The sequence below is a fragment of the Anabrus simplex genome, chromosome 2 (assembly GCF_040414725.1).
Source record: "Anabrus simplex isolate iqAnaSimp1 chromosome 2, ASM4041472v1, whole genome shotgun sequence".
Lineage (NCBI taxonomy): Eukaryota > Metazoa > Arthropoda > Insecta > Orthoptera > Tettigoniidae > Anabrus > Anabrus simplex.
In genome coordinates this window covers 608,220,652-608,245,308 of record NC_090266.1, presented here as the reverse complement: position 1 = coordinate 608,245,308, position 24,657 = coordinate 608,220,652, and the positions used below count along the sequence as shown (strand labels likewise).

The following is a 24,657-nucleotide window of genomic DNA, read 5'->3' as shown; positions in this document are numbered from 1 at the left end:
TCCTAAAAATATTAGACCACTTGTCTTCTACAATTCCTTCATTTCCTTCCCATCCCTCTTTTGCAACTACTGTATCCTGTACAATTTTTGAGGGAGGCCTACTTTCCTCCCTGTCCTCTGAGAGAATCCTAATTATCTCCCTCAAACTCTCCAATTCCTCCCTCATACTCCTTAATGCCTGGCAACACCCACAGTTCCTACACTTGCACTCCGTAGCCATTCTTTACGGAATAATGAGAAGAAAAGAAAAAATAAAGTAACCTACTCTGTGCAAAATAAAAATGAAAGGAAAGAAAATGTCTATAAAATGTCTATGAATGTCAATAAAATGTCTATAAATCACATCGTCCATGAACAAGTCTACCTTAATGGCTGTGACCCTTTGTTAAAAGAGGTTTAACATGCCTAGGGAAATACCAAAATAATAATTCCCAAAGACATTGAACTTCATTTACTCTGCTCATTATAAAGCACTGCCTTAATTATCATATTCAGAGGTGAAGGTGCTCAAATATTAGCCTGATTTTGGTAGATTTGCTGACATGTAAAAGAACTCCTGCGGGACTAAATTTCAGCACCTCGATGTCTCCAAAAACCAAAAAGTAGTTAGTGGGACGTAAAGCAAACAACATTAATTATTCATTCATATCCAGAGGATCCTTCTCTGTGATTTTTAAAAATTTTCCTCATATTATGTTATCTGTATTATCGCTCATTCTTGTATCATTTTTAGAGTAGAACTCTCGTCTATCAACATGCTTTTTATACATTATAATAGGCATGTACAGCCAGAAGAAAATAGTGACAAGCTCATTCGATGATGTAGATATTGCCTTTTATTATAATAACACATTAATTATTCAATAAACTAGAGAGATAAACTAGAGAGATTCTATCAAAAGGGGATCAAAAATTATTGGTAGAACCTTTATTAAGAGAGGAAAGAATACTGGCAGGGATGGAATATTTCAGGAGAGATGAACAAAAAATATTGGTTGTTAGTTAACAAAATTGTTTAAGATGAATTTATGGCTTGTTGATGGTGTTGCTAGTTATGGTGGATACAAGTAAAGAACTAGTTTTTTAGTAGTATTGTTCAGCAGAGTATGACTGGAGGATGTCATTGAAGTGTACTGCTTTCACCAACCAAAAATGTTGACTATGTAGCATTTCTTCTTCTGTGAGTGTGCTCTACTGTCTATTGCCTAGTTACTTATTAAATTGCTGCTTTCCGTATATTTGTTCATATTGTATATTTTAATATATATTTGTACAATGTTTTTAATATTTACAATGTAATGCAAGTTCATGCAGTTGAAATGTCATCAGAAACACATCCTTAATGTTTTGTCTACTGATCCCTGTTATATGCCAGAAATGGATTTATTTATGCCCTCTAGTAATTTCTTTCCCTTTTTCTCTTTGCAGGACAAGTGCATTATCTCATGTCAGACTGCTAAATTATGTAGGTGATTTGCCAGGTGTTGAAGGTTTTGAAAAACTGGAAAAATCTAAGGATCCTAAGGAGTTCTCCATTCACAATTCTCACCTTGCTGCTGCCTTCAGTGAGCAAGGATTGCTTAAGGCAATCACTTTGAAGAAGAGCGGTTTAACTGTGCCTGTTCATTTGGATTTTGTGAGGTATTGAATTTAATTGAATGGAATATCAATATAATCTCCTTTTACTACTCCTTTTAAGATGGAAATCTTGCAACTTAGACTTGTGGTATTAAACTTTGAAAGTTCAAAAACTTGTGTGTTACAACCTTGTGAAAGGAGAGAAAGAGTCGCATGCCTTCACAAGGATGTGGGACGTACATATTTGATAGAGTAGAACAACAGAAAATAATAAATTGGTAGCTGGTATAAAAAATAAATAAAAAATTTGCAAACATTAAGCTCATTTCAGTTTTCTTTAGATAAGACTTTTGTGTAATATAGGTATATTGCAGTATATAATTACATGCACTACTCAGTTCATTCATGGATTCCAAAGTACAGATTGTGTCTACAGGACTGAGACACTGAGCCAATATGCTTTGTACTCAACTTAGTCATCAACATACTCATATATCCTTGCATGCGAGCATTTAGTAAGATGTGACATTATCCTGCAAACATTGTTTCACACCTCTCATGCTTGATGCTGGCCTATAATGTCCTGTGCATTTTCAGTCCAACAGTTATTATTCTGACCTGAGAAGTTGGAAAACATTTTGTAGAGCATGTTGAGTAATACACGCAGCAGTGTGGATGGGCATTATCTTGCTGGTACTGTACAATCACCTTGTTGCAAGAGTGCAGCAGAATGAGTTGAACAGTGCCTGTGCATATCTGGAAATTGTCAAATTTCCCTCCATATACACCAAAAGTGTGTGTGAGTTGTAGCTTATGGTATTCTCCTCTATGATTTCAAGGCTTTGACATGTTTGTTGTATGCGATTTAAGTTCTTAAGTCTGTCGCACAATAAGTATGACAACTACAACCCTACAACATTCCTGAAAAAAAAACCCTACATTATTAAACAAAGAATAAAAACACACTGTAAACATAAAAAAATCATCAAAAGAGCCTTTCAGTTCTTAAGATAATACTCTTGTGGCACCACTGAAGACTTTCAAGTTCACGTGGCATAGGTAGAAGCCTGGCCAGAGTCACCTGTGGCCATACTACTGTTGTGCAGTACATTTGGTAACGTTACATCATATGAGTGCAGTGGTCATGAAAAGTGAATCAGAATATGTACTACCGCACCTTTCCCTGCCCTAAGTATGTGCCAGCTTGGTAAAATCTAATATATTTGCTCTAGGCAAGACAAAGAAAAATAAATGAAAACATTCAACAAATAATCATAAACAATCATGTAAGGTTTACAGTTGGTAATCTTTGAGCCTAGAACTCATTTTGTATTTGTTTTTTGTTGTTGTTCTGTTTTACTCAGTTTACTTTTGTAATTTACAATTCTTCATGATTTTTGCTTCATGAATACACCTTGGATAATGAAGATAATGCTCCTATATGACCGTCGTCCACATAACGGATGTGATATTGTATACCCATGTAACTGAACAGATGGAAAAATTTTGCAATAACACCTTCATTACCAGGTCAAACAACACAACACAGTTATATCAAAAATTTGAGTGAGACCGTACAATCCTGAAACACTAACATATCAAAACACATACACAAAATATTAAACAGTCCCCCATAAGCACTGACTCTACATGGTGAAAACACACTCACCAGCAAACAAAGACTTTGGTGAGAACCTGGAAAAGACTAACCCAATCACATAAACAAAATACAGTACATATAAATCAGAAAACCCAGAATACAAGACATACAGTATACTGAATGCTTTTCTGCAGAGAGGTGCCTGGTAATGAACTCACACCCTTCAAAAGGTGAATACTATCCTGAGTACCTGAAATCCCTAATTGATCACGTGACTTAAAACGAGGAAAACACTATTCACTTTTGTGTATGATTTTCACCTGGGGATATGTAGCAAAGATTTTGACTTCCTAATTAGTTTGATATAATGGTACTATCATACAAATGTGCATTAGATGATCACTAGCCTTTCTCTCCCCCACTGGAATGTTTTTGACTACTATCAGATACAGACTCTCGGTCTGTACCTGCGTTCTATTCTTGGCAGATTTCAACTCTCTCTTTCTATCTCAGCAACAACTTGGCACTACTTGACCTTCGTCAACAAATCACTTAATCTGAGTAACTCTGTCCCAGCTTCAATACCTTCATCCAGCCCTTTAACATATATCGCTGTAGAATCATCACTATCATTTCATTTATTCTGCCATATCACTTAGGTCAATCTTCTTCTTCTCCTCTCTCTCTCTCTCTCTCTCTCTCTCTCTCTCTCTCTCTCTCTCTCTCTCTCTTTCACACACATTTATCAACAAAAACTGCATTACCCTAGACTATCAGAAGTTACAAACACCACCCAGTACAACACTTCAAAAGGGGTTATATTCAAGATGACATAATTATGGAAGATAGTTTGAGCTGAGATATCCCAGGTTCGACTCTAGGGATCAACTATTGTATCTTCACGTACATGTGATTATCCAAAACGTAAGTTTACAGTTACATGCACTACATTACAGAATTAGATGACAAGAGTGCCTTCCTATTACTACTATATTCTGAGTTTAAATCCCTAGGCCTTTATGGCCTCCTAAACGCAGATGACATAACTTGCACATGAAAAATTATCTGATACTCCCAAACTAACCTGAGCGATTACTATCTTGCATGAAATTAAAAACACTAAGATCCTCATATTAAGGAACTTAAAACCTATTTTACAACACTGCCATAAGCAAAGCAAAATCCTGGTCCCACTCAAACACTATATTAAAAGTACTTGCTGGCATTCAGAATTGAACTACAGTACATTAACCCATTGAGCCCTGCATATTTGTTGGATTGAAACTGCATTGGCGCTGGGATTATTTTGGAGGAAATATAGTGTCGCTTCATATCATGAGAAATTTCTTAGTTACAAGACCATTAAAGATTTAAATATACATGAACACAAAAGGCTTCCATACCACAAACTGCAGAACAAGGAATACAGTAAAACACTTTATTTTATTAGCATCACGGGACCGTAGGCCTACTCAGTCCGCCTGCTGAGCTGTAACCCAGTTTTCTCTTTGCACTTTCTCTTCGATTTCCACATCTATTTGTTATTCAAGAGCATTGCTCACACTAGTACTGATATTACTACTAATTTCACTGAAAAAATTACATTCCTAATCATCATTACTTCCTAAAAGGGGTTATATATCTGTAAATATCAGTTCTATACTGGCAGCCATCTTGTTTACAAGCGAATCTCAAAGGTAGAGAAAGCCCACTTCAAACTAATATTGCCAAGCACACTATCGATATATATTACCAAAGAGCATATAACATTGCAAAGAAAGAGTCCCTACACAAATCACAAATGCAACTCACTCTGCCATCTCTTGAGGAAAAGTAGAATTACGTAGTAAAATGAGACAACGGAACAGTTCCATGGTCCGGCGTTTGGTCCACCGAGATGAAGCACGAAACCGTTCCGTGGCTCGGGCCCAATGAGTTAACTATCTACGTATCTATCTACTATCTACGTATTTACAAAAGTGATGCTATTCAGTTACATGGATAAATTAGGTCATTTTGAGGTGTTCATCTGATATCCTGGTGGTGATTTGGGGCTGGCTAGGACTCCTTCATGGTATTTGCGCACTCATGGCAACACTGACAGTGACTGATGATCCCTTAGCACCTTGAACGATGATGGCTTCCATTGTCCGGTGCTTCTTCCTCGGTTCCTCCCCTGCTGGAAGTGGAAACTACAAGGGACAGCACTTAGTTGTTACTAAACACATTACTATTTTGCATTCACACACATAAAAAAAGTATATTTCATGAAGTCGTCGTAACCACACCAATCATTCAAATCAACTTCATTAATTTGTAGCTGAGTTTGTGGGTCCTGTCACGTCATGCCATTACTGTACTTATTTGGTGCAGTCATAAGTTATGAATTTCATTATGGTCCGTATTGACAACTGATCACTATCAAAGGGTAGAGAAGGGTCCACCTATTCAATACCTTTGGACCCTCCTTTACCCTTTGATAGGTATCCACCTCGTCTCGAATAGTTACCAGTTTATTATGATTATTATCATTATTATTACTACTACTGTTTGTCTCTCAACGTTTTCAGTCTACTCCCCAAACAAAGTCTGAGATCACACAAATAACAACTCATTGCACTCTCCAGTATAGAAAACTTCAACTCTGAACTCAACAGCTATCCATATTCAACTCTACTAAGGGCAAAATTCATTCTATGCTCGCTTCCCTTGGCAGCCTTTGCTCTCTTTCTCTTACTGGAGAAACTAACCATCCTAGCATCAGCGCTCCCGTTCGAAAACCATCTTGCTTGCATGATATTACAAATGGTCTTACTCCCTGGGGTTCTTGGGTCAATACCGATAGCGTACACTACCCCATGCATATACTGTAAGCAAGTCTGAATTAACAACATGATCCAGGGTGGATGTGGTGTTTTTTAAATGGTATGTGATTTGTTCTTCATCTATGGTTAATATACATTATTTTAAAAGTTAAAATTCTTTGTTTCTATTGAACATCTACAAATTTATAAAATTCATACAAAATTGTGCAGACAGTATATATAATGTGTGTGAAAATATCTTGCATAGAACATTTTCAATATCCACCAGTAATGAGTCACTTGCACTTTGAATACCATTATGGAGAATATGTGACACACAGCCCAAGCCTAATATGTTTATATTTAGATTGGATTTTTCTTCAGATAAAACATTATTCTTTTGTTCCTGGTTGATTCCTCGACAATTCACATTGGTATTATTGGCTAATAGTGTAATTGCCTTCTCAGTCAAACTGAACTTGTGAAGAACTTCCACAATTAAATTTGTGATCATTTCTGAAGTTCAGCATCCTAATTTTTATTTTGACATTTGCTTGAAAATAACGGAGGGGAACAGGAACCAACCATATTAGGATCTTGTGATTTGAACTGTCTATTATAATTGATACAAATCTAGCTCTTCCAGTTCACAAACAATGTCCTGCATAGTATATAGTGCTAATACATTCACAACATCCCTGGTTTTTTGACAGACGCCTGTGAACTACTTTGTTGCAAATAATTCAGAGGTTGCAGTTCATTGAACTAAAACCGTGATTGTGTTTGACTATATGAAAAGCAAAAGCACTCCTCACATGCGGCCAATTCCAAACACTCATCGTCAGGTTTTTCAGGAGAAAAACTTGTAAGCTTTTTGGATGTCCAAGCAGCCCAAAGGGCTGTTTTATATTCTTTAGATTTGATGTGCTTCGTAATATCTGATATTCCACTGCAACTGATTGAAAACATGGCTCTGTTTTTACAATAAAAAACTGTTCCATTGTCCTTAATTTTTTTATATATACAGAAAATCACACTGCAGTTTGACATTGAAACAACACAGTCTTTTTGATGGCATTGTGAATGAAGTTGCATTTGTTGGCAATGAAAGAAATACACAACACACTCCGACAAAGACAAGAACTGTGCAAATAAAAACTGTAACCTGAGAAACCATGTCTGTTTTATATTCTACACTCAACACCAGTTCAATTGCTACTGAAGTAATAAGTGGTATTCAAGAAACAATGATGAAATTTCTATTCACCATACGCAAGTAAACTTTTCCTGTTTACTGATACTCTCCGTACTCCGTTTCAAAAACAAAACAGTACATAATTGAAGTTGATTGCTGGGGTTGTACCTTAATTAAGGCCACAGCCACTTCTTTCCCACTCCTTGCTCTTTCCTATTCCATTGCTGCCATTTTCTGTGTTGGTGCGATGTATAGCAAATTGTAAAATATATATATATTGTTGTCTTAGTATAATACAAGTGCTATGGATGGGAACAGAAATGGAAGTTTAACTACTTCATGGTAATTTAGAAACCAAAGGCTGAAGCATTAAGTGTAACAAAAAAAAGCTCTCTCATTCAAGACATTTCAAATGTCCAGCTCCATGGCTAAATGGGTAGCGTGTTGGCCTTTGGTCATAGGGGTCCCGGGTTTGATTCCTGGCAAGGTGAGGAATTGTTACCATCGTTGTTTAATTCTGCTGGCACGTAGGCTGGGTTTGTGTGTCATCTTCATAATTTCATCCTCATCATGATGCGCAGGTCGCCTACAAGCGTCAAATCAAAAGCCCTGCACCTAGTGACCCGAACATGTCCTCGGACACTCCTGGCACTAAAAGCCACACACCATTTCATTTCATTGTACAAGGAATAAATTCAGCTATTCACAGAAGCACAAATCCAGTTTAAAAGAAACAGATTTAGAGAGGAAATAATGAATTCCTTGTCACAAAGACAGAGTTCAACAAAATGCAGAACCACCCCTCACAGTGCAACATTAAAGGGGGATTAATTTATACAAAGGACATTAGAGTTTCCAGCATCTTTTAGCTTTGCACATTTGTTTCTCATCATTGTGAGGCTGCACAAGGAAAGGGAAGGACAATAGTGGTAGCGAGTAGGCTATGCCATAAATTATTATGGTCACATGGAATGAACAGACTTGAAAAAGCAAAACGTACCACCCGGTGTGCTACCAATCCGTGCAAGTTTCAACTTCTGACCCATAAATGCAGGGAAAAAAATGGTATGAAAAGAAAGAGAAAACAATTTTTAGCTTCTTTCCTGTTTGAAGGAAGCCGGGACATTCACAAATCACGAAAATAATTTTCAGGATGCTGGGAAACAGATCTTGATTCTGGTATTATCCCGGAAAATCCGAGATGTATAGCGACCCCATCTTCATCAGTCTTAGAGGAGGAAAGAAAGAATCCAATGTAGAATAGCATGGCAGATGAAGATTGACCAATCAGATAATAAGGTTCTTTTGAGATCACGAAAACTACAGTACACTGGTATCAGGAGGTGAAGAACCTGGAAGAAATGGGAATACAAGGAACGGAAATCAGCAGTTTGAATGCTTCCAAGTCGAGGATCAAGGCCACCAAGAGTTTTCAAGAAAAAGTTGGATCTTGTACCCATACGCCATTAACAGAAGGAAGGAGGAGATTGCAGAGTGAAAGGATGGAGTAGTACTGGGCGAGGATCAAAGCCCAGAAACAGATGAAGCTGAATCCAAATTAACGTGGTCCATAGTCAGCCAAAACAAGAGGAGGGGAAGAAGAAGAAGAAGAAGCATGGTAGATGAATAGACATTCTGGTGGGGAGTCGGCTAGACGATAAATTATGGCCAGGGTAGAACTAACTGATGTACAGGTCAAACTAATCAATACTTGATTCAGTTACAAAAAACTTTGTTATATAAGGCCAACATAATCAACAGAAGTATGAATAAAAGTATTGATTAGTTTACCTTAAATATCATAGTTCATTTGTAACTGATAACTGTCAGTATGGATCACAATGAAATTTGTAACAATTTCTAGTCTTCAAGCTCACTGTAAAGAGAATTATGCTTCCTTCCACACCAAGGAATGTGTAATATTAAAAATACTGTATTTACTTGTGTAATGGACCTTTTCCCCCCTACTTTTACTGCCAAAAAAAAGTAAAGGGGGGTCCAATATGCTATAACCTCAAATTTTTTTGCAGTGAACACATGATTTCTAGGTTATAAAGAGCTATAAATTGTACATGCAAATATTCTACACTGTTCTTTAAGAAACTTATGAATGTATTTGAGTTATACTGGCTATTTTCGTTGGAAGGCAGTATTTCTAAATGTAAAAAGTCAATAAATGGTGAACACGACTTTTAGGCCTACATATAAAGTAAATATAATCCATTGTAGTTACTCATATCACATCATTCGTTTCATCACATTAATTCGTCTGATGAAATCTACGCCAGGAAGGGGATATGGTCGTAAAAACTTGCTGCGAAGACTCGTCTCACTTCATACTCGACCCCGTAGAGAAAAGGACCATCGGCGATTCTATGAATTAGCGCTCTCCAAGTTGTCCTGTTCCACACTGCCTCCTTTGGTTGTTCTAGGTTGAGGGTTGTGTCTGTGTTAATGGTGTCTAACCAACAAGTCCTCTGGCGACCTGGTCTTCTTGTACTGCTGATCATTCCTAGCACGATTACTTTTTCCAATGCATCTGATCGCATAACGTGTCCAAAGTATGCTAGTCTCAGCTTCATAATCTTACCAACCAATGTCATACGGGGCTTGATGACGGTCACTGACATCTCCTTTCTTAGGCAATGGAATAAAGATTGATTTTTTCCATCCCCTTGGCCAGGTGATAGTTTGCCATATCTTCTGGCACAAAGCAGTGATAGCTGCCAAATGGGCAGGCTTTAGCAATTCAGCTGGGATACAATCGAAACCAGGAGCTTTATTATCTGGTAACTGTTTCAGTGCCCATTCCACTTCTTCCTGCAGGATATCTGGATCTAATTCACATGGTTCAACGCTACATAGTGGAACACCTTTACCATTGAGGGAATATAGCTGTTCGTTATACTCGTGCCATCTGTTCTAATACTTTGTTATGCCGTCAAGATCATCCCATCCTTTCATCTTTTAGCTCCTTTACGATCACTAAAAGGAGTTCGAACTTTCTTTACCTGCATGAAAAATTTCCGGGTGTGACCTTTCTTGGAGTACCCTTCTAATTGGTGGCACTGCTGACTCCAGTGTATTTCCTTGTCTTTCCTTGCAGCTCGTTGAAAATACGCATTCAGCTGTCTAACGAGATCTCTATTATCATTAGCCTTGGCTAATCTCCTTTGATCTGTGATCTGTATGGTATGTGCAGAGAGCCATTTGTGATGCTTCTCTGGTTTCTTGTACAGTGCGTGTTCTTGTGCTGTTGAAGTAATGATGGACTCTATTTCTTGTCAAAGCTAATCAGGATGCTTTTCATCAGTCTCAAGCAATTCAAATCTGTTCTTAAGCTCAAAGAAGTATGAAGTTTGGACCTTAGAGACATCATACATTTTTTGGAGAAGCAAGCTTCTTAATTTTGCAAAATTTAACTCTAATTTTGGCTGCAAGTAGTTGATGATCTGAGCCACAGTCTGCACCAGGAAAGGTTTTCGCAGAATGGATGGAGCTACTCCAGCGTTAGCTACATAAAATGTAATCAGTCTGGTTGCGATATACACGATCAGGGGATGTCCTGGTATACAGCCGACATTTAGGTTGTTTGAACCAGGTGATCATGATTCTAAACTTGTTTTCCATGCAAAACAGGAACAGTCGGTCACCAGCATCATTACGCTCCCCTAGACCAAAGCCACCAGTGATTCTGAGGTCTTTTTGTGCCCCTATTTTTGAATTGAGGTCACCCATGATAAAATTATATCCTTTTTTAGGCATGTGATGTAAATTTTCTTCTAATATAGAATAAAAGGATTCAATTTCATCCTCTGATGCCATTGACGTTGGAACATAGACTTGTAAAATAGTGATATTGAGTGGTTTCCCTCATAAACGGATGGCTAAAATACGGTCACTTACTGCTGAGTAACTTTTCACAGTTGCTGCAATTTTCTTGTTCACAACGAAAGCTACACCATTCTGCTTTCTGTTATCATTTCCAGCATAATAAATTGTAAAGTCGTCCGACTTGAAGAAGCCATTTCCTGCTCAATGTAACTTGCTAATACCAAGCAGATCAATGTGTAATCTGATCATTTCATTCTTAACAATGTCAAGTTTCCTTTTACTCATACCTCAAACATTCCATGTTGCGATATGATGGGTTGTCATACAGTGCAGATCTTTCCTTTCATTAGGGACAACATCGGCAAGTGAGCCTACAGAAGGATTTACCCTATTCATGTCATTCAAACAGAGATTATTTGTAAGTTACCGTTGCTCTTCCCCAGTAGCATATTTGGTACTTACTGGCCTGGGGGTCCTACCATTGGGTACCATACTTGAAACAACTGAGAGACTTTCCATAGAATTTTCTTAGGATTAATACAGGAATGGTTTACCTTTGCCTTCTCCTGCGCAGAGTCATAATGTCCTTGCGGTTGAGACCTAGGTGTTCATCCGCCTTAGACATTCACCTACACTGCTGCTGCCCAGCAATAGAAGGCAGCCGCTCCTAACATGGAGAACAGGTGCTGCCTCATGGGTTCAGGTGGCATTTTCTCCACCCTGAGGACCATCACCCCACCTAAAGGGACTCATCCGCCCGAAGCTGTTGGTCCCCTTAGGGAGTTGAGTTATTTACTGCCGCTCAACACTCGGCGTTGAGTCGCTGGCTGTACGGTCTCCTTCATTACCATAACAGGATGTCCTGGCCAGTTACTGGATTCCACATAAATCTTGGGATTCCATGGTTGTGATCATGATAATCGACAATCGTTTAAAAACTACAATCGTGCTTCACTTGAACTTACATGAATTAATTATAATAATCATTTTACCATATTTCCAAATGTTAAAGATAATAGAAAATGTTGCCTTACTGAAATACTGAAGTCAACAATTTCACAGCCATTAAAAGATGCTATTTATATGTATTTTTGGGATTTTATAATATATAATGTTATGAATGATGGCCAGCATTCCACCCTTTTCTGTGGAGCATATTTTCTAGGCAAGACTCTACGCAAATATACTTAAAAAATGGTGTAATGGAATTCCTGTCCGTCAGTGTGAATGTGATATTTCCAGTCTAGAATTATATCGTGCTCTCCTTCAGCTTCCTTCAGTAATGTGTTCCAGTGTAACAGCTATCAAATGTTAACTTCATTGCACCTTAACTGTTATTTTACTTTTTAATTAAAATTCCTCTTTCTATATCCAAAATCCTAATTAGATCTTCCATTCACCGAGCAAGTGGCTGTGCGGCTTGGGTAACGTTGGTATCAGCTTGCATTCTGGAGATAGTGGATTCGAACCAAACTGTCGGCAGCCCTGAAGATGGTTTTCCATGTTTTCCCCATTTTCACACCAGGCAAATGTTGGGGCTGTACCTTAATCAAGGCCACAATCACTTCCTGCCCACTCTTTCCTATCTCATCATCACCATAAGACCTACATGTGTCAATATATGTGGTGTTGCAGTTTCTTTCTTGATATTTGAGTTCATTCAATTTACGCTACCATTTCTATTATTATTATTATTTTTATTATTGTTATTTTATTATCATGATTTATTGTTCTCAAAAAGAAATATTTGCCGGCCTCAGTGTCTCAGACCGTTGAGGCACTGGCCTTTTGACCCCAGTTTGACAGGTTTGATCCTGGCTCAATCCGGTGGTATTTGAAGGTGTTTAAATTCCATCAGCCTTGTGTCAGTAGATTTACTGGCACATAATAGAAATCCTGCGGGACTAAATTCCAGCACCTTGGTGTCTGCAAAAACCGTAGTAGTAGTAGTTAGTGGGACATAAAGCCAGTAACATTGTTTTTATTACTCAAAAATTGTTCGTGGGCTGTCTGATAACTTTTTAATGAGCTGGCTATTTTTCCTGTAATTTTCTGTTATATAATTTTCAGTAACATGAACACCTTTTGTCGAACTATATTAGTAGTTTATTATTATTATTATTATTATTATTATTATTATTATTATTATTATTATTATTATTATTGTTGTTGTTGTTGTTGTTGTTATTATTTATTTGGAAATAAATTTAAGGTAATGATTTAATGGAACAAAGTACAGATTGAATTAAAAAGTATCTTTCAAGACATTATTTTAATTGTTATTTTATTATCGTGTTTTATTGTTCTCAAAAAGAAATATTTGCCAGGCTCAGTGGCTCAGACGGTTGAGGCACTGGCCTTTTGACCACAATTTGGCAGGTTCGATTCTGGCTCAATCCAGTGGTATTTGAAGGTGTTTAAATTCAGTTGGCCTCGTGTCAGTAGATTTACTGGCACATAATAGAAATCCTGCGGGACTGAATTCCAGCACCTTGGTGTCTACGAAAACCATAGTAGTAGTTAGTGGGACGTAAAGCCAATTAATAAACTATCTGGAGTGTCCACAAGGGTGCATAATTTCAGAGAATTTACTACATATTTACTACCCACCACCTGTGGGATTCATTAAGCATGAATGCAAAATGTGTGGAATGTTATTCAGAAATTAAGTAGTGTGAAGAGGGCTAAATTTGAAAATGGCTTTGGTTATTTACGTTGGCTTGGGTAGCTTTTTTTGTGATGCAAATTTCTATACATTTTTATACTGGTACCGTATTAAATTATTTGCTTTTATTTTCGATGTGTAAGATATCTAGATCTGTGTTGATGTTTATGAAGTGGTGTGAATGATCATATATGTATTCGCCAAAGTTTGAGTATAAGAATAAATTGACAAGAGGGTCCAATATAATATATATATATATATATATATATATATATATATATATATATATACACAACATATGCAATTTATCAAGTAAATGATATTACATAAGTCTTGGGACTAGTTTCAACCACTTAGTGGCCATCTTCAGCCAAATAAATTTAACAGATTATGTGATAACTAAAACATATGTATGACAGACAAAGACAATGTTTCAGGAATAATTATAACATTAAATTACATGTAATAACAAAATTTATGGTTATGATCTTCTTGTCATCAATCAATCAATCAATCAATCAATCAATCAATCAATCAATCAATACTGATCTGCATTTAGGGCAGTCGCCCAGGTGACAGATTCCCTATCTGTTGCTTTCCTAGCCTTTTCCTAAAAGATTTCAAAGAAATTGGAAATTTATTGAACATCTCCCTTGGTAAGTTATTCCAATCCCTAACTCCCCCTTCCTATAAATGAATATTTGCCCCAATTTGTCCTCTTGAATTCCAACTTTATCTTCATATTGTGATCTTTCCTACTTTTATAAACGCCATTCAAACTTATTCGTCTACTAATGTCATTCCACGCCATCTCTCCGCTGACAGCTTGGAACATACCACTTAGTCGAGCAGCTCTTCTCCTTTCTCTCAGTTCTTCCCAACCCAAACATTGCAACATTTTTGTAACGCTACTCTTTTGTCGGAAATCACCCAGAACAAATCGAGCTGCTTTTCTTTGGATTTTTTCCAGTTCTTGAATCAGGTAATCCTGGTGAGGGTCCCATACACTGGAACCATGATATGATGTCTTCAAGTTCACTTAGGACCTCAGGCAAAGAAGTAAATTATAACTATGACTTGAAATTTTTAATAAATGTTAACAAGAAGACACTATTACTGCTGAACTAAATGACAACACTAAAATGCTCTTGGGTATTTTGAAAAAAAAATTTCCAAACAATCTTAAAACACCAAAAATTAAAAATCAGAATCAAAACAGAAAAAAATCAGAAAATTCTACTCAACGATAAACATTGATAAACATTGATGACTTCTTTGAAATATCCTATTTCAGATGAATAAACATGTACAGTTTCACATTTTCATCTTCAGTATTTTAAGAGTTATGTACAATGGTATCGTAATATACAATTGGCGATAGAACCTGGCACATGGGTTGTAGTCAGGGTGACCAGATGGTGATAGATTATCATTGTTCACAAGATGAAAGAATCTCAAGATCAGTTGGAATCTGTTTCTTGAGAACATATTTCCAAACCATGGAATATAACGGGAGTTTTGACCCAATAAGAAAATATGCTCGGCCTTCTAGTTATAACCATTTCCAGCAAAACAGCAATGAAACCTTCATTTCAGTCAATGTAACCGGGCGCCACTGCTGTGCTCTGGCATGTGGTAACAAGACATGATTTCTCGTATCTGTTTGTCTCTGTAGTTATGAGGTTCCATGATTGAGCCATGAAAAATAAAATAAAAATACGCTATAGGTTTGCGTCTGACTAAAGGGCGTGTCTCGGGCCAGGAGTATCATAATAATCAGGTGAGGGTTGGTATTTCGCATCTTGACCTAACTGAATTTCACGGAAAACAGGAAGTTGTTGCTGTTGGATATTGTTAGAGCCGCCATCATCATCAGTACTGTCACTCAGGCGGTCATTATCACTTCCAATGTTTACACTAGGACAATGACATGTGGTTGAGTGTTTACAGAAAACTCACAGTTATCACTCCCAATAACACTTTCACTTTTCCCTTCCTCACTTGTTGGAAGAATGAATTCCTCATCCGAGTCTTCATCATCCTCTTCTTCACTAAAAATTATTAAGATATACGGTCAGTTCGTCATTGTTAACAAGATAACTTCTTCCGCCAGTTGCCATTTTACTCACGCGGCATGGGGATCATACGTCGTAGATGAACACGGACTTTAGATATTCAATGCATGATAACGAATGAATTTATGCATTATCTAGCGGCATAGTTAAAATCTAATGACAATTTTCTATGGACTCAACACATAAGATGTTGCAATCAGTTGTACTAACTCGTATAGAATTGTACGCTATCCAAACAATGATATATCGTGGTTGGCACTTTACGTGTATATACGAAACAATATATCGTTGTCTGGCTCTCCACAGGTTAATCCACCTGGCATTCGAATAAGAAGCAAGTGAGAGAAGTCTTATGGTTGCGCGGTAAGGGGTGCGAGAGGTAAGCATTGCTGCCACGCATATGTCTGTCTCAAGTCTCAAGGCCTGACAATAAACATCTGTTCAATCTATGGTGAATCTTGTGAATTGAGGTGTTGTTGTGAAGTTTCAAAGTGGTAGTACACTTGTGCCTTAGTTATACATTTACTGTAAGTACTGCATAATGAACAGCTTAATAATGAACATGAATCTGATTTTTCTGTCACGACTAATGTTTGTAATTGGTACAGTATCTGTTACTCCTGCCATACGTACAAGCTGCCGCGACTTCCCATCAGACGCAGATAGCATCTTGCATTTACTGAGTTATTTCATCATCTCAGAATGTATCTACAGCACTACTATACTGATATGTGATGAAAAAGTCATACCCGTTTATCTTGGGCACCCCTCTAAGTTAAACTGATAGTTTGAGAACCAAAGTAATGAAACGCAAAAGAGTAATGATATTTTACCAGTTCCCAGCAGTATTAGAACTAACAGTTCTGTGTATATAAATTAATACTTGAAATTATTCTCAATGATGAACATACTCAAGATGTTAAAACCTAGTTCATTTTCAGATTTATTCATAATTCCATCCCAGTTTTTAATGTCACTTCGTATATATTTGTTTTCATTTGTTTTATGTCAATTGTGTGCATGTACATTTGTTTAGTTATTAGGTGTTTTACATTAAGGCTGAAGATGGCCAGCCCCGGCCGAAACTAGTCCCTAATTGATGTAATTTAGAATATTACATATTATAGTATTGAAAGGTGGACCATTACTGCATTAATTTAATAATTACATTCTACTTGCAATTCAATATAGATCAGAACCATGGATTTTTTTTTTTTTTTTTTTTTTTTGCTAGGGGCTTTACGTCGCACCGACACAGATAGGTCTTATGGCGACGATGGAATAGGAAAGGCCTAGGAGTTGGATGGAAGCGGCCGTGGCCTTAATTAAGGTACAGCCCCAGCATTTGCCTGGTGTGAAAATGGGAAACCACGGAAAACCATTTTCAGGGCTGCCGATAGTGGGATTCAAACCTACTATCTCCCGGATGCAAGCTCACAGCCGCGCGCCTCTACGCGCACGGCCAACTCGCCCGGTACCATGAAGTTTATAACCTGTGATGTCTTTATACATGTCGGTGGTCTCTTTAACCAGTACAATTGACCAGCTTTGAATATATCATTGGTATGTATTGGTGTCCGGAATTGGGAACAATCCAGTGTCCGGAAATAGTAACAAGTCAGTCCATCATTCAAATTTCGCGCCATGATCACGTGTGGAAAATTCTAAATTCCCATGGAGGAAATTAGATATTTTTCACCAATAGAGCATATCAAAAACATATCAGATGTAAGGCTTTTCAGGCGTTTGCTCTATTAACCAGCGTTTCGTCTTAGGTCTGACACTAGACTCACCAGAGTGGGATGTGTCAGACCCTACCCACTGACGCTGGGTGTATGCAGGTGAGTTAAATCTCCCGTATGCAGTTATCAGACTGTGCCTCTTATATAGGCTTCTGATAAGCTCACCTGCATACACCCAGCGTCAGTGGGTAGGGTCTGACACATCCCACTCTGACGAGTCTAGTGTCAGACCTAAGACGAAACGCTGATTAATAGAGCAAACGCCTGAAAAGCCTTACATCTGATATGATCACACATGCCGTGACCTACATATTACCACCCTCACATTGCCTGGTTAAACCTTTCATCTTCAATACTACAGATTCTATTACTCTCGGGTTGTACATTTTCTCAAATTAAGTGAAACGAAAGATCAGAATGAATATACAGTCAAGGAAAAGTATAGGAGGCGCGTCTTACCATGTTTCTTTTGATGTTGTCAGGAGTAAGTAGGAAGGGGAGTTAGGGATTGGAATAACTTACCAGGGGAGATGTTCAATAAATTTCCAATTTCTTTGCAATCATTTAAGAAAAGGCTAGGAAAACAACAGATAAGGAATCTGCCACCTAGGTAATTGCCCTAAATGCAGATCAGCCGTGGGTGGGTTGGTCGGTCGGTCGGTCGGTCCACACAACTCCGGTCATTCACTACCATTTCACTCTAGTGCAAGAGGCTGCTGTTGTCTGTTTGATGCATATTTCAAATGTAAACCACATAGATGTTACGAGTGTCCAGAAATAGGAGCTGTCCGGATATTGCCCCCCCTACCCTATAATAAGTTTTAAGTGTTTTCTTTGTGTCTTGTATGTATATCAAATTGTGTCATAAGGTACCTTATATTTTGATTTGTAATCCTGGACCTCTGCAGTCACTTTGTATGTAAGGCAAGTGCCATTGTTTTTCAAATCAAAATCAAAATCTCTTTATTTGCAAATGAGTTGTCTACCTCGGTGGCAAATGGTACACTAAAATACATTATTGTCAAGCACTAAATATTAAATTAACAAGAGAAGAAAATTTTCCTATAATACAATATTATACAATTTACGCTAACAATGTTTTCTATTAAACACACAGCTCATCCTTAATAAATTTATATTGTTTACAAAATTCTACTTATAATATCTCCTGTACTACTTACAAATATAGTCAACTGATATACAGTATGTGGAATTACTTCAAATGATACTATACAACTGGTATAAGATTAATATTTACATTGCATTTATTTATTTACTATTTTTTTTTTTACCCGTTCTGGATCCTAAGTAGCATAACGTCCTGCTGCGTCTTAACCAGAGCCCCTTTTGCCACCACTTTTCAGAGTTCCTGAAGGGCCTTCACAGCTACCGTAGCGGTCCAAGGGCCCTCGAAGTCCCCACTGTACTTCACCCCTACAGGCAGCCCCCTACTTTGGCTGTCCAAACTCCTTAGACCAGGGGATGGAATTAATTTATTCCCACACACTTTTTATACAATAACCTGCACTGGTCGAATGCCCTCTAACACTTCATTTATTTTCTCTGTTGCTGTTTATTCTCTTCTTGAATATCTGTACAGATTTTGGAAAAGGATCAAACACTACCCCTGGTAAACTGTTCCACTCCTTCACACCCTTCCCAATGAATGAAAATTTACCCCAATCGCTTCTGCTAAAATTCCTTCTAATTTTATATTTGTGGTCAGTCCTGCCGATATAATTATTTTCCAACTGAAGCCTCTCACGGATATCTCCCCATGCTTCTTCTCCTGTATAGGCTCTATATAATCCTATAAGTCTAGTTTTCTCCCTTCTCTTACTTAAAGTTTCCCACCCAAGTTCCTTTAACATTTCTGATACACTACTTTTTCTCCTGAAATCCCCTGTTACAAATCTTGCTGGTTTCCTCTGCACACTATCTATTTCTTTTATTAGGTATTCTTGGTGAGGATCCCAAACACTGTTTGCATATTCCAATAATGGACGAACCATACTCAAGTAACTTTTTTCTTTTAATCCTTTGTTGCATCCTTTAAGTAGCCTCATTATGACATGTAACGATCTGTATGCTTCCCCAACAATGTCATCAATATGACCCTTCCAGTGCAAATTACTTTCAAATCTCACACCTAAGTATTTGCACTTGCCATCTTTTGGGATAACTACCTCATCCAAAGTATATTCAAATTCAGTTTTAAAGCTCCTGTTTGTAAAAGTTGTAACAGTTGATTTGCCTCCATTGACCTTCATATTATTTTCTTCAACCCATTGTTGGATTCTTTCAAGGTCCCTTTGTAATTCTGAACAATCCTCAATGTTGTTTATTTCCCTATAAACAATTATGTCATCTGCATACAATCTTATTTTTGATGTTATATTGTTCCCTAAATCATTTGCGTATATTAAGAAAAGTAACGGACCGATTATACTACCCTGTGCAGTTCCCTTCCAAACTTTCTCTTCCAGAGATACATTATTTCCTACTTTGACTTTCTGAACCCTTGAATTTAGAAATGTTTTTATCCAACATGTAACCCTTACGTCCAATCCTATTCCCTCCAATTTCTTTAATAATATTCCATGTTCCACTCTATCAAAGGCTTTGGAAAGATCTATGGCTATGCAATCTAACTAACCTCCTGAATCCAACTGATCTGATATGTCCTGCTGAAATCCCACCAGTTGTGCCTCACAAGAAAATTTCTTTCTAAATCCATACTGGCTCCTCATGAACCAATTTTCAGATGAATAGGCTAAAAGTTTGCCTTAAAACTTCCCCATAGATTAATACTATGAGTTCAGTGTCTTTCAACAGGATTCCATCCTTAGAGGTGCTGGAGTGCCAGAGTATTGCCTTGAAGATGTAGTTTAATGTGCCCTTGAACCTCTGAAAATGGGGTTTCCCTCACATTTAACCATTCATAAATACCAACCGTGTTCGGATTCAAATGTTTACCTTGTTCACAAGAGGTCACCCCCTAACCAACTGCATTACTCAACTACTTCACAGTCAAGGCAAACATTTTGACTGTGTCTCACAATATTACAAGACATATGATCCTAGAAATTTGTAATATTATAGAATTATTGTGCTGTTAAAATTTTAGAAAGCCTACCAGGAATATTTCCTAAAAATAGCATCTAATTATACAGATACCAGGCACGACCTACAAAGGAGACGAGCGGCGCATACTTGTTCTTGCCTCCTGGAGAAGCAGACATTTTGAAGATTGGCTCACCAGTAGTGCGTGTTTTGGAAGGACCTTTGTTCTCTCAAGTTGATGTGGCTCTGCCCAGTGTGATCCACACAGTAAGACTCTACAATATATCAGGTATATCTCTTATTATGCATTCAACCAAACAAATGATAGGTACTAGTGCAGTATAGTATTTTTACAGTTTTCTATACAGGGTCTTTCACAAAGAATGAACCGAATTTAAAGGCTTATTGCGCCGTACTCAAGCCACACAGCGGAACGAGTTGCATATCGTTACAAAGGGCGTGGCCTCACATTTCTATTAGTAGTCAGTAGAGTGCTCCGCACATTCATCCCCTCCCCGCCCCTCCTGCCCAACTCCTCAACGGAGGATTGATTGACACACTGCTATGGATCGTGTTCTACTCGCATGGCCTCCCAGATCCTCAGACCTCACTCCTTGCGACATCTTCCTTTGGGGATACGTCAAGGACAAAGTTTATGTTCCGCCACTACCCACTACTCTGGATGACCTTCAAGAGCGGATAACACGTGTGATCAACTCAGTGGATCATGATATGCTGCAACGCGTTTGGAAGGAATTGTCTTATTGCCTTGATGTGGTCTGTGCTGCTGGTGGTGGTCATATTGAACACTTGTAGGACTAAACTTGAACATCAGTCAAACACGTGTTTCTTAAGGGCCCCATACACGCGCAGACTTCTGGAATACTTACCTGCACAGACTTGCCTCCAGGAGGCAAGTCGGAAGTATGCAGTTGCCCACACACGCTCAAACTAAATGACTATTTACCGAGGAAGTTGAATACGTCACGCTCAGCTGTTTTCTGTTTAAGATTATGCGCTTCGGATGGTTGAAAAATGTATATGGATCAAAATTAATTAGATAGTCAGTATAGAAGATGAGTTGTTATTTGGACACAATTTAGCGCTCTGCACGAACAAGACATGCAAAAATAAATTTCAGTTTTCATATTTGTAGGTTACCACATTTTCATTTTCTGCCGCAACTCTGTGATGGCGCTTTCATCGCAAAGTCTCCGGTTGAGTTCAAGCAGCGCCAGAATGTCGGAGACTTGCCTGCAGACTTTTTGTCGGCAGACTTATCGGCCATATACGCAGAGACCTGTCTGAAGAGACTGGTTTGTGCAGACTTACCTCTGACTAAGTCGGCGCGTGTATGGGGCCCTTTAGGTTCAATCTTGTACTACTGATTATTGGGAAAACATAGCTTGATGAAATTGGTTCATTCTTTATGAAAAACCCTGTATTTCATTAAATAGTAGAGTTCTCAATATGTAATGAATAGTCCTTGAAATAAAATTGTGAATGTAGTGCCTTTGTTCTCATGAACTAATATTTGTTTCTTATTGCTAAGTAACATTAATTTGATCCTAGGCTAGTCTGTTACAAGCAATAATTCTGCATTTTGTCTTCTTATCACTTTCTAAATGCCAAGTGTACTTTCATATACCATATCTTAAATTTCAACACGTGGGGCTTCAAATTGGATCCTTTCATGATTTTGTTTAGAATCTAAAATTGATTAAACAGAAAATATTTAATTATAATTGAGATTACTCAGTTAATGAAATTCACTTTGTCTCTGAGGAGGAGGAGGAGGAGGAGGAGGATGCTGTTGTATTTAACAGCTATTCACTGTACAAGTTGGCCGTGCAGTTCGGATCATGCAACTATGAGCTTGCATTCGGGAGTTGGTGGGTTCAAACCCCACTCTCAGCAGCCCTGAAGATGATTTTCTGTTGCTTTCCATTATCACACCAAGCAAATGCTGGGATTATACCTTAATTAAAACCATGGTTGCTTACTTCCCAATCCTAGTCCTTTCCCATATTTTCAGTACCAAAAACCATCCCTGTGTTAGTGCAACGGTAAACCACTAGCAAAGAAAATTTAACTTCTTTTCACTGATTTGAAAAAGATGATCTTGAGTAGAGAAATGGGAACGGAAACCAGCTTGGAAACATGGTAGGAAGTTAAGGGATTGTAAATAACGAAATAGTCTTTTACAAAGTGTGTCTTCCAAGATTTTGGAAAGGACGGTTAGTAGGGAAATAGGTCTATAGGATTTGATGTCAGAGGGAGGTTTGTGAGGTTTGAGGAAGAGGAGAATTATGGCATAACCTCAGGGTTTGGGGTACATGCCGGTATATAATATTGTATTATGTATAGAACAAAAGATATGTATGAGGAGTAAAGGTGCTTCGCGGATATGGCGATAGGTAAGGTGATCATGTCCAGGAGCAGTGTTATGTTTATTTTAGAAAAGTGAGGATTTCAGAAAGGATAATAGGGGAGTTAAGAGGATGGGAGAAATCAATACTGTATCTCGAAAATGTAGAAAAGAAGGTTGCAAGTGGGGTTGATCAGGGTTGGCATACTGAGTGGCTCGTCAGGATGGAAATAATGTGGGAGGGAGGGGAGAAAAGAAGTGAATAAGGATCTGCAAATGCGTCAGCCTTTTTTTTTATCAGTAATGGCTGGGGAAGGACTTGAATGTATGGGGTAATTTGTGAGAGATATTTTTGTTTTTGTCAGTCGTCGAAAAGTTGTCCGGAATTTACGTGGCTTAAAGTTAGTACAAGCTGTTATCCATTGTTGTTTTTTAGTGTTTTAACGTAAGACCTGGCATGTCGTAGGTATCGTCGATGTTCATGTAAAGTCACGGGGTCTGTAATGATAAAGCTTTGGGAGGGATGGGATGTTTGGAGGGGTGATACGAGTGATGGAGTATATGAAGTTGGTTGGTGATCGTGTAATGCATGTTCCACTTAAGATATTAAGGTAAGAAGGTTGGGAAGGAAGTTGGGGGGAGGGGAGTCTTGAAGTAGGTAAGTCGGTTATTGTCGTACAATAATTGGTCCAGTTTGTCTGTGAAAAACGTCAGGTAGGGGGTGGGCAAGAATGTGTGGTTTTATTGATATACTGTATGAATAATTGAAGCAGGGAGATCAAAATCACACTAACTCCAATTTTTGGCAAAATTGAGTTATGGGCTAGATGGAGCTTTTTAGTGTGTTCAGCAAGGATGGAAGGCAAGAATATACTAATTCCACCATTCATCCGCTTACAGGAGGTGTTTTTAAAATCCTTTGAAAGCAAAACACCTCTTACTCCATGGAATTAGAGAGTTCTTGCTTTCCATGCTTTATTTCCAGGTAGAGGGCAACACCATCACTTAATCAGCTGAGCGGAGATTGAAAGGTTAAACTGGAATTAGATTCAAATTACAAAAGGAAAATAAGTGGAGAGAAACGAATAAATGATGGCAAATGGAAGCGGAACAGTATTTAAAGGTTTAAAGCAAACATGATTGATGATAGAACACTTCCCTGTCTCAGCCCACTAATGATTTTGAACCAACTTGTCCTGCCAACTTGTGTTTGCATGCAACTACAACATTCCTTATACATTGCCATGATCATTTTTATTAATCCCTTTCCAATTCCTTTTTGCACCAGACTGTCTCAAACTCTAGTCCTGGGGACACTGTCATATGCCTTTTCAATGTCAATGAATGCCATCACCATATCATTCCCATACTCCCATTGCTTTTCCATTAGTTGTCTCATAATGAAAATGAGCTCTATTGTTGACCTTCCACTTCTGATACCAAACTGATTTTCCTGCATCCGATTTTCAACCCTCAAACTTATTCTGCCGGGCTGAGTGGCTCAGACGGTTAAGGCGCTGGCCTTCTAACCCCAACTTGGCAGGTTCGATCCTGGCTCAGTCCGGTGGTATTTGAAGGTGCTCAAATACGACAGCCTCGTGTCGGTAGATTTACTGGCACGCAAAAGAACTCCTGCGGGACTAAATTCCGGCACCTCGGCATCTCCTAAGACCTTAAAAGTAGTTAGTGGGACGTAAAGCAAATAACATTAGTATTATTACAAACTTATTCTA

The 24,657-nt window shown here is 38.0% G+C and overlaps 1 protein-coding gene across 1 annotated transcript in view; it reads left to right on the top strand.

Annotated features, from left to right (window-relative positions):
- The window catches only part of alpha-Man-IIa (alpha-mannosidase 2), a 355,439-nt gene that overhangs the window by 271,939 nt on the left and 58,843 nt on the right, over positions 1 to 24,657 (top strand). Inside the window, exons 15-16 of the mRNA XM_067139236.2 lie at positions 1,429 to 1,641; positions 20,667 to 20,845. Coding sequence (XP_066995337.2) covers positions 1,429 to 1,641; positions 20,667 to 20,845 — 392 coding nt within the window. The remainder of the gene's footprint in view (positions 1 to 1,428; positions 1,642 to 20,666; positions 20,846 to 24,657) is intronic.